This window comes from Atractosteus spatula, chromosome 4 (assembly GCF_055471065.1).
Source record: "Atractosteus spatula isolate fAtrSpa1 chromosome 4, fAtrSpa1.hap1, whole genome shotgun sequence".
Lineage (NCBI taxonomy): Eukaryota > Metazoa > Chordata > Actinopteri > Semionotiformes > Lepisosteidae > Atractosteus > Atractosteus spatula.
Window position 1 is genome coordinate 20106677 of NC_142709.1, and position 16193 is coordinate 20122869.

Below are 16193 nucleotides of genomic sequence, written 5' to 3' on the forward strand. Positions count from 1 at the left end.
TATGCATGTACAAAGTTCATGGCTTTATAGACAAAGATGAACTTGTTTAAATGGTTGTCGTTTTTAGGTGATCAAAAGCTTCCTTGTTTTGTGCTAATAAAAAATCTTAAACAAGAAATCAAAAGGAAAGTGATTTGTATTTGACAACTTAATTAGAAGCCAGACCCAAAAACTGTACCAGAAATGGAAAAATAAAATATATAAAAAGTAGTGAATGTTTAATAGTTAATTACTAAATGTTTAGTAGTATGATCACAATTCTGTATCATGTTAATATACTTAGTTTTAAATCATTTAAAATTAAATGATCTACCATTACTAAACTTTTTGGCTTACAGAGTGCACATTATTTTCAAAATATCCTATAGCTCTGATGCAAATGAAGTAAAGAAAACATGCACCGCATTGATTTTATGGCAAAAATATCTATGGCTACAATACATAAGCAATAATCACATAACCATTAATACATGTTAAGCTTGATTCATAAAAGATGGATGAGACCATCAACATTGGTCACCAAGGTAATTGTATTGCACTGCTGGAGTCAGAATGTCAGAAAATATTTTAGAACCAACAAGGCCCAGACTGCCAAAAACCACAACTGCTGTGGCTTCCCAAATACAAATACAAACAAAAAAAGTAATGTAATTTTAGGCATATTTCAGTCACTGCAAACTGCAACTAAAACTAACACAAGTGCTTTCTGGCTGAGCAATCACAGCCAATGCCAACCTTGAGGTGTGGTTCTGTGGTAGCCCAATGTGTTGTGATACCACTCTAACATACTGTATCTGGGTGTTATCATGATCATGAGTCTGATCTTCAAGCCCCATATAAAATAGACCTTTGAGGAACTGGCTTAACTCATAAAAGGGCTTTCCTAAGCAGAGGCGGAGTCCTGTGATGATGGGCTTGAGCCTGGGTTGAATCACTAGCTGAGTGCGACTGGGATTCACCAAGCAATAACGAATAAATGGCTATGTGAAATCTAGAAGAGGGCTGTCGTCAAGGGCTTTCTCAACTCTAAGCGAGGCAGCCTCCCCGGTGCTTACAAGTGCCAAATTCTCACAGTATCTTCATTAATTTTAACCCAGAACTAAACATTTTTAATATCTTGCACATTTTAAGGAGAGTATAACTCATACCACCTGTATCTCCCTTCATTCATATTTACATTAACTACAGTATATCAAATATCACATATGAACATCAGAATGTTTGTACATTAAACTGTTATGAGATGTTCTGAGCACACTATGCCGATGTCATCTTAAACTGAAATGTTCTTAATCTGACTTAGTTTCTATTTGTGCACTGAAATTCTTGTGTTTTGTCTGTGTAACATGAAAGGGGTACAAACTCATATAATATGGCGGAGCGGTGGCTCTGTGGCTAAGGATCTGTGTCTGTGACTGGAAGGTTGCCGGTTCAAATCCCACAGCTGGCAGAGGAATCCTACTCTGTTGGGCCCCTGAGCAAGGCCCTTAACCCCAACTGCTCCAGGGGCGCTGTACAATGGCTGACCCTGCGCTCTGACCTCAAGCTTCTCTCCCTGTCTGTGTGTCTGTGTCTCATGGAGAAAAGCTGGGGTATGCGAAAAGACGAATTCCTAATGCAAGAAATTGTATAGGGCTAATAAAGAAACATTATCATAAATTGCAAAACAGTACAGAGAAACCATGAAAAAACATACACACATAAAACATAATTTAAACAACAAGTATAAAGGCTGCTTGGCCCTTCTTTTGTGCTTCTAACTGCTAGTGCTGAGACTCAAAACTACCTCTATCTTTCCCAAAAACTATGACTTCCTTCACACCACATGCTATCAGTATTCCTTGGTCTTACTATAAACTGAGAAGCAGGGTGAATTTAGTAACCTTTAGTAAATATCATCTATGTATTACACATCTCCTTGGGGGGTATTTGGTGTCAATTTGCATGCATTAGCTGTCATTATCCTTCAGATGTAAATGGCCTGAACATGGGATAACATTGTAATTTTCCCTTGTGCTGAATTCTGTTAGATCAGCCCCGCTGCTTTTAGTGAAGACTGGTTGTGTACCCAAGATCCAAGGGTGATTACGACATGCAAAATATTACTGCCATTAAGTGAATGAGGCCTTATATATGCATTGAAATGTACAGACTAGATTTAATTAAAACGGGTTTTTCAACCCCTGCTCACAGTGTATTGGAGATGTAGCTTAAAGTACATAAATAGCCACATGAATGAGTAAGACCTTAGACATCTATAAAATTCAATATATTGTATGGTGTAATAAATATATAAATAATATGAAAGTTTCTCCGTACCACAGACATCTAGTTTAATATTTTATTAATTTCTGATACATACAAAATAATAACAGGGCCATTTGTATTGTCTCCACCTTTTCCAAATATTGGCACAGAGTGGAAACAAAATGATTATTGGATAGAAGCTAAAAATAAATTAGGTTAGAAGAAGTTGTAAGGATGTCAATACCATAATTAAGCCACATCTGAAAAGAGTAGCTACATTGTAATAAAAGGACTAAAATACTTTAGAGAAGGTCCAAAGAAGATAAATTAGACTTATTTTTCTATTTTGCTCTAGATACATGTTAGCAGAATTACCAATTACTTAAGAAATGTTTTTAACACAGAGGGATGGATGCTTGAAGCAGTTCACAAGATCATGAATATGATTGTTCTACAGTACTAGGACTCTTAAAAGATGACTAATCAACTGACAGGCTGAAGGACAAATTCATATGCTCTTAATAGCTTAAGGTCTTTCCTGTCAGATCCTTACTTCACTTATGCCGTTTTTAAAAAAGAACAAACTGTACCATAAAACTAACAAGGTCTCTAAAATGGAAAAAAAAAAACAACAACTAATTTAATGATACTAATTTAATAATAATCTCTTACTTTATTGGTTCCATCTTTTCCAGAGTAACGTAATTAGAATTCTGAATGAGAAATAGTATTTTATATGAGCACTTTACTAGAATTTTGTCTATCATACTGTTTACACACCGCAGTTCCATGTTTCTATATATAATCTTGAGAGAAATGTTAGCATGCACAGCTTGGTTTTTTATTATCATTTTGCACAATACGATAGTTAAGATACTACAGGTAAAAAAAAAACAAAAGCTAAACTTGTAATTCATAATGTGGCCCAGAGTTACTACACAGCTTGGCAAACATGTTAAGAAAAAAACAACTTGCATTTTTACGCATATTACACTGATATTATTTTGTTTTGTAAACATTTCTCCTTAGCCCAATTAGGAATTTACATTTTTAATATAAAATCTTAATTTATGAAAATGTGAAATGTATCATACTGAACTACAGACTTATCACACTACCTTCAGCGGAGTAAAGGCATGCTGGATTGACAGTCTTCACATGTAATCACTCATTTTTCAGAGCTTCAGGCTATAGTCTACACTGTTCCTAATGTGGAGCACAAGTATTTTTAGTCAGAATGCCAAAAGGTGTCACCATAGCTCAATAACTCATTATTCATTGCCATATTCTCTATTTTCCCAATGGAGAACAATTATACTATCAGACTAAAACTGATCCCATCTTAAGTAAAAATGTAGCACAAAGTCCAAAGACAATTTAGTATAACAGAATCTCACCTTGAAGCAGCCTATTTTCTCAAAACAAAGTAATCTTTTCGACTGCTACTTCATGAATGAGACAATTTTAGATGTAAAAAAGTACAATAACTATGCAAACACTTACCTCTGGCAGTAACGAAAATATTTTTTTAAAGTGTATTTTGATAGTCTGTATGTTTTACAGGAGAAAAGTACAAGTGTATGCAGTGAATGCAATAAACATGGGACATGGGTATAACAATCTCGCATTTAGGCATGCAAGATTTCCTCACAAAGGTCAGACACTCCTGAATTTCCTCTTCTATAACATACTGATTGTACTTATTGTAGTTATTGTAAGTCTTTAATGCCTTCAAAATGCATAATTTCTGATCTTGCTTTGACAAAAGGAAAGTAAACATCTCACACTTTAAAATATTTGTTGATATTATTCTGGTTAATTGCATTTTATACTGCAAGTCAGCTCTATTCATCAAATAGATATGCTGCAATATAGTTTTAATCACATTATTTTTTTGTTTTGATGTGTGATTTTAGATTTGTTAGGTTCTGTAGTGTGCATGTCCTACGACAACAACTTGCCTTTCTTCCTGCAATCCAACAATTAGCTGTCACATACTATATAGGCAACTCCATCAAGAAATAAACAATTCCTCACAACCCTTAGCTCTCTCAGCGAGTGACAAGATCCATTATCATGGGTACAGCTTATACCTAGTGGCTTCTCATAGAAATACATGCACAGGCATAGCAAGATCTTTTTCCCAGTGAGACTGGGTTAGAGACTGCCTTTTTCCTTCCTTGGTGAGAGCCAGAAATGCCTGCTTCACTGTGAGAAGATAATTTTGACTTTATTACAATTAACTAGACAGTTAACTGATAAATGAGTGATAATGTTTTTAACAGCAGAAAATACATTTATGGTTGTTTTAAATATAATACTCCAATAGTACATTATTACTCTTATTTTACTATCAAACTAGCCCAGCAGATAAAAAAAATCTCCATTTTTTAGTTTAAAGAAGATCTTACTTCAATGTTTGACGTATAATACATATGCCTAACAGTTCCAAATTCAAAGAAATGTGTCACAAAAAACAGTGTTTTTCTAACTGGACCTTTCAAGGTCTGAGTTTAAGAGAATCAAGGACACCTCTTTGAAAAGCCTACAAAGATGTCAGCATACTCTCTGAAGTGGGGAGGATTTAAAGGATTGTTAACAGTGAAGAGATGCTCTTGCAAATGTAGCAATAGTGCAGTACATACTAGGAAAACCAGACTCACTTTGCAAAGGGAGCTGAGGTCGAAACCATAAGACCGCGCATTTCGGGAGCCAGCATTCATGTAGTTTCCCATTAGCAGCACAAGCTCCAGCAGCTTCTTAAAGCTTTTACTTTTCCTTATCTCTTCACAGGCAGCATTCACAGCCATGATGCCAGGTTTGATGTTGTTCACCTGTTCTTCAAACTGCAGCTTAAATAGAATAGCATTAAGCCGTGGCCGTAGTCTCTTCACTCCACTCATCTGTTCAGAGACAAAACAGAAAAGTTGCTTTCATTTTATGTTCCAAAGTAAAGCAGTCAGTAAATCATTCTAATGCATATAGTTATAACCTCAAATCTTAAAATAACATCATTGTAATCTTATTTTGTTAAAAAATCACATCCTGTATATTGTGTTTTCTGAAGTTGAATTTGTGAAAATGTAAAAGTTGCACTATGCAAAACCAGGTTGTCATGTTCATCTTTTAATTTTAAAGGCACATGGCATCACACTGAACAATGTATATCTGAGCTCCAAAAGGCTGAAGATAAAAAATTCTGGAAACAAGACAGCAAATAGCTATTGCCATGAAAGGGAAAAATGTCATTACACATGCGGTATTCAACTGTGAATAAGCAGTACCAAAAACCTTTTAAAAACTTGTACTAAAAAGGAGGCTAGAGTGAGGAAAGAGGGGGAATTAGAATCCTGTTTGTGATTACATGATTACAATCTTATTTTCACAATACCTAGTGACTAAGCAGTAAAACATATGGTCTCACCATAGATCAATCTGTCATGTTACACAGCAAGTCCTGTGCATACAGAATAAAGTTCTCAAAATGATTACTCCCCAGCCTCCCAGGCAGGTTCAGCATCAATGGGCAGCCTTCTGTTATAAAGCCTGATAAGCCTCTGTCTCTTTTCCTAGACCTTGCTTATTTTTCATCTTTGAAGTTGCATAGCGGACCACTTCCTAAAAGCTTTAAGTTATACATTGAAGTCATCCCGAGTGTCATACTCACATGATTATTACTTAGAATCAAACTATTTATGGCAATGCAGACAACATTCACATCAGCATGCAGTATTTGTGTTTTGATGTTTGCAAGCAAAGGTACTTACAGTATAAAGTTATATTTTATGAATTGCCATTAATACAACAGTACACTAATTGTGGCAATAAGCAAAAAGGGTCATAAGCTCATGTCTATCATATCCCTTGGTACACCTTACCTCCAGGTTATTAAATTTCTTGTCTAACGTTTGCATGACTGTTGCTGGTGACCCATCTTTTGCTTTGCTAGTATACTTTGGAAGTCCCTATACTTCACAATTTTCACTGACACAGACACAGTTTGAAAAAAAAATATGCTTCCAGCTATTTGGCAGTTTTGGATGTCTTTCAGCCATTATCACTAATAGTTAGACAGAAACGAGATATTAAAACTAATCACAATGTTCTTCCATCTGTGATTTTGCAGTTATGGTTGTCCGCATCACTGTTAAGGCAGCCTTGAATGTAATTTCACTTTGGAAAGGTTTTAGAATTATGACTGCCAGGCAAATATGTCAAAGAAATTGGTGAATACCTCATAAATAACTGAGCCACACCCCCTCAGAAGTAATAGGAGCAATGCAAAAAATTAAGCCCTTCAGAACATGTTTGTCAATTATTACATAGGAAAGCGTCAACACCTAGTCTTGGCCTTAGTTCTAACTCTGTCTGGAGGGGAGGAGTGTATTATAGTGAAATACCTTAAAACATAACTTTTTTTAAAACCCCACAACTCCAGAGAAGATCTGTTAGAAATATATTTACATCAATACAAATGAAATTTAAAAATGGATATCTGCAAAACTGAATGAATTCTGAGACCAAGAGCATCTCTTACTTAGAAAAGCAAAGACAGAGAGGATGGTTTAGAGAAAAATAAGTAAATGAACATGAGTAAGGAAGAAGCAAGTGCTAATGAAGAAAGGATAAAGTCAGGAATATTATGCTAACTTATACATCCTCATTATATCTCAACTTGCATCTAATCCACAACAAAAAAAAGGCAGAGATTGTGAATTTTGAAATGCAAAAAAAATTAAAAATATGATATAACAGTTTTATATTTCAATAATTCTAAAGCGTGCTGGCATCTGCAGACAAGCTGTTTAACAGGTTAACTTATACTATAAATTTACAGACAGAAAATATTTTGAAAGTATACCCAGGAGCATGTCAAGATACCTTGAATTTCATACTGATGCTAAAATCTGTCATGCTATTTAGATTTATCTGCCAGGTTGTTGTCCGCCGAGACCCATCCCTGGAGGCAAAAAGCCAATTAAAGTTTCCAGCTCTTACTTGTTTTGTGGAAGTGCAAATACTCAAAATGTTAAAACAGCAGCTAGGTAATTCTGTAATACACATGGTATAATAAGGTGAGGTCAGATGTTTGGGGGAAGTGATAATTTAAACAGAACATACTGAAAGTTCAAAACCATAAAAGGAGCAAGGCTTTTCAGCAGAAAACCTAACAAAACAACACAGATCTAAGAGCATTTGTCATGGGACAGAACACAGCCAGTAATTTGAAAACATGTTCATATTACATGAGAGTATGTTTGTAAAAATCTTGTACAGTATATACAAACCCAAGGGCCATTTTAACTCGCAAATCTAGACAGATAATTTTGTACTTGGTATGTTTTACTGAAAGGTGCATACTGTATTTTTAAATATCATGTCAATTTCAAGTTTTAGCATCATATGTAAATTACTAATGCTGCTCTGTTTCTTTTGGCATTAGGGTTATCTTTCTATATTTGCCTCTTCAAATGATTGTAAATCCATCCATCCATTTTCTGACCAGGTCATTAGATTTAGAGGTGTAGGGGAGCCAGTGGCAGAACATGATACATCTTGGATGGGACACCGGTCCATTGCAGGACACACAGACACACACGCACTCCGACCAGGGACAATTTTCCCAGAAGCCAATTAACCTACCCGTATGTCTTTGGACTGTGAGAGGAAACCAGAGCACCCAGTGAAAACCCATGCGAACACAGGGAGAACATACTGTACAAACTCCACACTGACAGAACTCCAAGTTTGGAATTGAACCCAGGACCCCAGTGCTGCAAGGCAGTGATGCTAAGCACTGCGCCACTGTCTCTCCCCACTTTGCAAATCACAAGTAATAAATGTTGATATCTGAAGGCAAAACATTATTTTAGTTTAGCAAACAAACTTTAAACCTTAGAAAGTATTATTAAGTGCTGCTTAGAAAAGGTGTCATCTATAAAGTCAGTGATTAATGTACATACTGATAAGAATTTCAGGTTTGTTTTTACTTTCACTTGTGAAAGGTCAAAGTTTATTTGTTATAAAAGGTATGCAACAAAGGTTTGCTTTTAAGTTTACATGTGTATTACATGTGGCAGTAATACCATAAGACAATGTTTTTATTAAATTTTTATGTTTTGAAACTTCTATAGCATTAAAAATGTGTATCCTTTACATTGTTGCGTTCCAGGTTAGGCTCAGGCTCCCCCCACAACTCTGTACTGGATGAAGAGGTTTAGAAAATGGATGGATAGTTTTAAATTTGCACCATTTGTAACTTGTACCATAAAACGATTTGACATTTGATGGTTTCTGTGTAACATTTCAGTGTAAGAAAAAATCAGTCTTGACCTTACCCCTTACATGTCTTTACACCATTCATTCAGCTACCATATATATATACAGTATATGACACTTTCACCAATTCTAAGACTTTCAGACTTTATTTTTATTAGAATGTTATTATGGGAAAGAAGCAGACTTCATTGTTTTAAGAATTATAGAAACAGTGCTTGTTATATATATGTTATATGTATATGTTATAGTGCATGTTTACAGTGCCCCTTAATTGGCAGTTAATCATAATATTTCAGCATATAGTTCTGATTTTGATTGCTTACTGACATCATATTACTTAACGAAATGGCAAAAACACAATGCACCTTCCTCAAAATGTCTTTTCCCCTTTTCTGAGCTTCCACATATAAAAAAAAGCAGTTTCTCAAATGTGGCAAATTGCTATGTTTATTTATATCTCAAATGATTCAGTTAATAATAACATGACTTAAAAGCTTTTCGTTATTAGAGGTGTCTCCAAGAAATAAACAGTATGAACAGCAATAATATATTTGATGAACAAAGTATCAATTATCTGACTCAAATAGACCTATGTGTGTTGTACTGAATAATTGTCACTCTGCACCTGATAGTTTATCATCCTTTACTTAAGAATAAACTAAAGATAATGTCAATACATGGAATTTAAAAAGTGCATCATTGACGTAGACTGCTTTTGAATTACAGACCTTGAAGAACAGAGCAAAATATATAAAATGTGAATCATTCTGTAAGGAATGCTTTCCGTAAGAAAGAGTTTATGGCATCCCCTAGTGAATTACATGTAAAACAAGCGGCTTAAAAAGGGAAAAAATTCAAAGTACATTATAAGCTATGTACTGTATGTCCTTTCTGTTCATCAGACTTGAAACTTTCTCTCCATGAGAGAGAGGGAAAAATACTGGCCCAAAGCAGCTACAAAGAAATCTCATTTGGCCCTTAAACCTGGTTACCAGGGAAACAGATATTTTTCCCACCATTTCCTACTGCAACAGGAGGAACCTAGCACTGTGGCTAGGTTTATTGTTGATAAATCCAATCTATACAGCCAGTAATCTATATTGTCCATTAGAGTTACCTGTACTTCAAGCATGATGAAAAACCATAAGCAAAAGCAATCAGATCAATTGATGACACACACATACTGTATTTAAAATGTGTGCGTCATCATTGGCTCTGATCAAATCTAGGTGAAAGGTTTCTTAACATTTGCATATCAATCATGCAAATGTCAATCTACTTCTGATAAACATATACAGTATATATATAAAAGGTGTGGCATTTTTACAAAATTCTAAAACAAACTTATAGCTGTAGCTAAACACTAACCAAACTGACAAGTGTAAACTGACTCACCAGCTGGTATTTACAGTGCAATAGCCGATTCCTGAGTGTTTAATTAGAAATGCCATTTATGGTTATAAACATTTTTCCAAATGTAAAAAAAAAACTGCCACAATAACTTAAGAAAAGGTACTATCACCATTTTATTGGAATCTTTATTACTACTTCAATAATTCAGTAGTTCTGAACACCGTTAGGGCAAATAAGATGTGGTAGACATGTATCCCTCAGATAAACCATGTAGCTTTAAAAAAAAGCTCTCAGCACTTTACAGCATCAAGCTGAACCAAAAAAATAAACATATGACATGAGGTTGAAAATTGGCAAGAATTATCAGTATGTAGGAGACAAGTTAAAAAATAAAAGAGAATAAATGTTACCACCAAGGAAAACAATGCTAAAATATGCATTTAATGCATTCTTTCATTGCAAATTAATGTTAATTTCAAGTCATTTTGAGAAAAGATCATCTCAATCGCTTTACCTTTATATTAGTAATATTTGATTACAGTATAATACAGCAAATTAAAGCACTTTACATTGTAATACTAATCACAATCCTGTAAATCCAAATTTATAATAATAATTTACAAACACTTTTTAGTTTATAAAGTTTATATTGAGATTATTATTGCATTATAGTACCTTTATACATACACTAAATATTTAATTATTAATAGTTAAAAACCTGAACTCAAAAAAGTTCTTATCTTGCTGAGATCTACCTGACATCATTTGCAGATAACCTAATTCTGAATCAGGGTGTCATACATAGCAGAACAGACACCTTGCTGTGATCTACTGGCAAAGTCACCGTCGATTCAAAATTATGAATCTAAGCTCTATCTTTATTCCCACGTGTGAGTTAATATACAGTATGTTTTTAGAATTATCGATATAACACGATTAAGCTGTCTGGAATACTACAGAGAAAAGGCTGGCCACACCACCTGCTGCAGGTATATTTTGGGGATTCATTTGTTCGAGCAGATCACTCTTACTGAGATGAAATAGAAACTGCTGTGTTAATTTTAAGAGGTATGTGCTTGTGTTCGAACAATTATAATTCAACATCTCCCTTCCCATTACTTATGATTGTAAGAAACAGTGCTGTCAATTTAGCATTTAAGAGACTTTCAGAAAGCCTTATACTATGCAAATGTATTCGCCTTTGTTTGCTTAGGAAACTATTTTTTTTTCCTTCATACATCAAAGGTTTGCTGCAAAATAAAATCTTTTGACAGCTTATTTACCTCTTTGTCCTGCTTAAGCTGTTGGTTGTAAAATTTGACTGACTTCACTGTTTGCTTTTATTTATTTTGCTTCTGTTTTTTAGCATGGCATCCATTTTGTCTCTTGTGATTCTGACTTCCCAAGATTGCTTACATGACTTTCATTACTTCTATGCAATGAACTGACTGCGATCATCTTTTAAGGCCAAAGAATTACAATTTCTATGGTCTGCCAGCTTTGCATGTTTTTTATTATTAAATCAGGTATTGGAGCGGTCACATTTACTGCTCTATGCGCTACAATAAATACAATTATTTATATTATTCATAATACTTTTACAGTATCACTGGTTACCTCAGAAAATGTTACATTAAAATCATGCAGAGCAGCTACTGAAAGCATAATGCAAGAGTTCTATGAGCATCTGTACTCAAATTCCAGATGGTTGACTTCCGCTTCCCCTGAGGGTTTATTTGTTTTGCCATAGGGTTGCCCTTTTAGATTTGTTGCTTTTCAACACAAAGAAAGAAATACGCTTAAAATGCAGAATAAATTATTAGAAGCTCATGATAGAACTAGACCATGCATTAACATTGTTAAAACATTCTTACATAGAATAAGAGTCTGTAGAAATAGATATGTAACACTATCAAATATTACAGACAGTAAAATGAAATGGCAAAAACATAGTTTGACCTGAAGCTCAGGAGGTACAAAAAAGCAAAACTTATAGAAAAGAAAACTAAGCATAACATATGATTTAGGTTTTGATAATGTAGAAGGAATCTGAAATTTGGTATATACATATTCACACGATTTACATGGAGAGATAAATTACTGTTTGCCCTATTTTCTTTGACCAATGATAACACTAATATTTTTAGACCATCACAGGAAGATATTTTTTCCACATATTACAACAATATCCAAATACTGCTGATGATGGAGGGAGGAGTGCTGCATTGCTGTAAGTATTCAAGCTGAACACGAAGAAGAATGAACAATATGCCAATTTGTTTCTAAGCCACAAAGATTGAAGCACTTGTAAATGGCCTTCTAGTGGTGGTTAAATCACATCCTGATTACTAAAGTGATGTAGACAGTTTAATGGCACATAAGCTCAGCATAAGATACCAGTTATCAAGACTACCCTCCTCCACTCATTTAAATAATGATGATCCATTTAAATATCTCTCTATATATATGACTGAATGAAAGACAAAACCTAATGATTACAGAAGGACATTGTCTATATGAAAAAAGGAGCACTCCAGAAAACAAAAAATAAAGAAAATAATTTTGTAAGATCAAAGCATACAATATCCATGTGAACTGTTAAATGCATTAAAAAAGGAAGTGAACAATGAAACTTGTTTTTTTCCTGGCTCTGCAAACTTCATATATAAGGCTTAAAGTTTTTTGTTAAAACACTTCTTGAGGAGCAAGAAAAGGTTTATTCCATGCTGAAAAGAGAACGTTTCACACACCTGAAGAAGGCGCCACAACCGAAACGTTGCATTTCCTTTCTTCTCTTTTCAGCATGGAATAAACCTTTACTTGTTCCTTTGCAGCCTACACATGCTGACACAGCTTCCTACATGAACTACTTCTACTCAAGCTTTATAACTAATAATCTGCATGCAGTTTAAAAATGTGCAATCATTAAACACTTGTTCAGAGTGAATGTTGAGCCTACAGTCTAGACCGCCAGCTCAAGGCTGTACTGAGTATGTGAACTGGTGGTGCTCAACTGGATAAATTTAAGTGGGCCAGATTATTCTCAGCTTTCAACACAAAGGTGACCTCTCTCATTTGCCAGGTGTCTGCAAGCTGGCAGTGTTGTCAAGGAGAGGCACATTAGTCCTTGATTCAAGGCAAACACTGCTGTTGGAATCCATGTAAAAAATGGTTGATGGCTTTAAAGGACATACATTTCAGATGAGTGTGTACACTTTCCTCATTGTACCATGAAGTTTCAAGAGTCATAGCAGAAATGTGATTTAATTAACAGTTGACTTTCTAAATTAAGTGGGATAAAGAAAAAAATAAATGGATGTTCAAGTTCAACTGTGCCTGACTGCAAAACACGGTCAGGAACTCCAGAATGTGATACACTAACTCATCATCTGTGCTACACTCGGTACAGTACATATGCATCAAAAGCACAGTTTTTCTTTCAACAAGGGATTATATGATTATAACTAAAGTAATATTTCAACACATCGTTTATAAAATGGCCATATTTGCCACAACACCAGCGGTATCAATAACTTTAATCAAAAACTAGTATTCAGGCACAGGATTTTGTCTCTCTCAATTAATCAACGGATTTTATATTGGTCAGATCTTAATAATAATTTCTTACACTTATATAGCACTTTTATGGATACTCGACTCAAAGCGCTGTACAGGTAATGGGGACTCCCCTCCACCACCAATGTTCAGCCTTCACCTGGATGATGCAAAGGCAGCTATAGTGCGCCAGTATGCTCACCACACACCAGTTATCAGTGGGGAGGAGAACAGAGTGATGAAGCCAATTCATAGATGGGGATTATTAGGAGGCCATGATTGGTAAAGAACAATGGTTAATTTTACCAGGACGAGGGATTACATTCCTACTCTTAGCATAGACCGCACTTATAGGGGGTGAGCACCCCCCTGCTGGACCCACTAACACCTCTTCCAGTAGCAACCTTAGTTTTTCCCCAAGAGGTCTCCCATTCAGGTACTGACCAGGCACACACCTGCTTAGTTTCACTGGGCTATAGTGAGTGAGGTGACATGGCTGCTGGCATATGATACTGACTTACAAAATGAAAGCAAAAATATATATTTTTGCCTACTAGCAGCCAAACATGTTTAATTGTCTAAATAGTCTACTCTTGGGTGTCACCATTGTTAGGTTCTCATGTTCAACATTTTAGTTTTAGACCTTAATGCAGCCTGGACTAGTTTATGTAATCACAAATGTTCTAATTATAAGAAATACAACCTCTTTTTGTTTCAGTGTCCAACTTAAAGAACTTAGAAGTGTCTATAGAGAAGAATTTAAATCAGTGTGTTACTGTAAACTAGCTGTCACTAGTGTACTTGCCACTAGTGTACTTGTCTAATAAGGCAGTTTTGTTTTTCATCCATTTGAATGCATCTTGTGCATGAATGTCATACAACCATAAAACGTAGGCAGCACAGTGACACATAATTCTGATCTCCAGCAATGATACAGTATCATTGAACCATGCATATCTCAGATAATAAATGCAGGATCTGTAGTCTTTTGGAATATATCAGCTCAACAAAACAATAAAAATGGGTTTAAGGTTTGACTTTAAATCACAAGGATGAAGAAACTACATGAGAAGTATTTAGTGGTGAAATTTGAAAATAGTAGACATAGTAGCACTGTACAGTGGGCTAACAATTTTTCAATATAAAGGATTATGTAATACTGTATGGTCTAATAAATTTGTAAAAAAAATATTTAAACAGCTCATTCTCATATATCTGGGTTATTGTACTGCATTTCCGTATAAGAAGAAATCAGTCAGGCTAAAGATATTTATTCAAGTACTAAGACTTAAAATTCTGTATTTTTACTAACTCCTTCACTCGGTATTTAGTGATAATTCCATATTCTTTTTTCTAAAAACTGATTGTGACTTACAAGTTCCAAGAATGCTAACTAAAACACGACAACTATAAATCCATATTACAGGCCAATACGAAGGGTGTAGAATTTTATTAACTTTGTCATCACATGTAAAAGGCAAGTCAAATTTCAAAACATTCTAAAAAATCTAAAAAATTCAAAGGTATTCATTCTCCTATATAAGTTGTTCTTAAGAAACAATGTGCCATGTAAAAATGGTTAGTGCTCAGAATTACAGGATTGATAACTCTGAAATGCAAAGTGGCTCTGATCCAACCCAAGACAGGAGACTTAGAGGTCACAGCTGTTCTCAGCATCCAATGTTGAAGCACCTATGGAAGGCAGCTGGAGGCGAGACATGAACCACATGAACTGAAAGCAACAGAAAAGAGACCAGCTGATAAATTATCTCTGAATTTGGGAAATGTGCATCTGCAAACATGTTTCTTGTTTCTTAAAACAGTCTACAGTAAAATAATAAGACCTTTTTTAACGTACAATGCTAACTGAAGCAATGTGTGTCAAATTGAGTGAGTCAATAGGTGAATTAACACTGAGCATCTGCAAGTGTAGAGTTTGAATAGGTGAGTTCTGAGGCAGCGACAGATGGAACATCCCATTACCATTCCAAAGAGGTAAGGAAACAGATTGGCTATATGCTCCAAAAGTCAAATTCTGAACATAAAATAGAGGACACTTTTAATTAGTATTATTATTTTTCTTTTTTATGGTAAAATAATAAGAGGAAGGAAAAACCTAGAAAAAATACTTCATCTAGCAATAAAAATTGAGTAGGTGTTATTAAAGGGGGAGCTGTCTCATTATAGGCAAAGGCAGTGATACTATTAAATAACAGCCAAACAAACTGTTATCAATGCTCTCACATTCTCGTTTTACCTTTCAAATACTCACAAAACGTTCTCACATTCACTAGTTTTACCTCACACATATACATAAAACACTCCTTCACAATGTGAAAATGAGAGACAAAACTAATTAATGTGAGAGCGTTTTGTGTCTGTATGTGAGAGGTAAAATAGAGAGTGCTGAGAGCATTTTATGTATATGTGAGATGTGAATTATAGCCCAATGAAGAGGGTCCGTCTAAATGGCACAATGTGATTGGATGAGAAAATTTATCAATAATCTTTCTCATTTTCTGCTGCGCTCCAAGATGGAGGAAAGAAATCAACCTCAACTGCAACAAGCAGTAAGCCACGCTGTAGCTTTAATTAACAACATCTTAGCCACACCAGAAGCAATAGCTTCACTGTCATCGGCTATGACGCCTGCGACAAAAGTTATTCTGTCAACGCAGCATGCAACTACTGAATACTTTATTTAGACGTAATTTCTTTTGGTTTCATATCATATAGACTGTCTCCGAGCTGATACTGGT

The 16193-nt window shown here is 34.9% G+C and overlaps 1 protein-coding gene across 2 annotated transcripts in view; it reads right to left on the reverse strand.

Annotated features, from left to right (window-relative positions):
- diaph3 (diaphanous related formin 3) overlaps positions 1-16193 on the reverse strand; it is a 458904-nt gene that overhangs the window by 131559 nt on the left and 311152 nt on the right. For both annotated transcript variants that reach the window (XM_088913166.1, XM_088913165.1), the window contains one exon: positions 4911-5150. In XM_088913166.1, coding sequence (XP_088769292.1) covers positions 4911-5150 — 240 coding nt within the window. The remainder of the gene's footprint in view (positions 1-4910; positions 5151-16193) is intronic.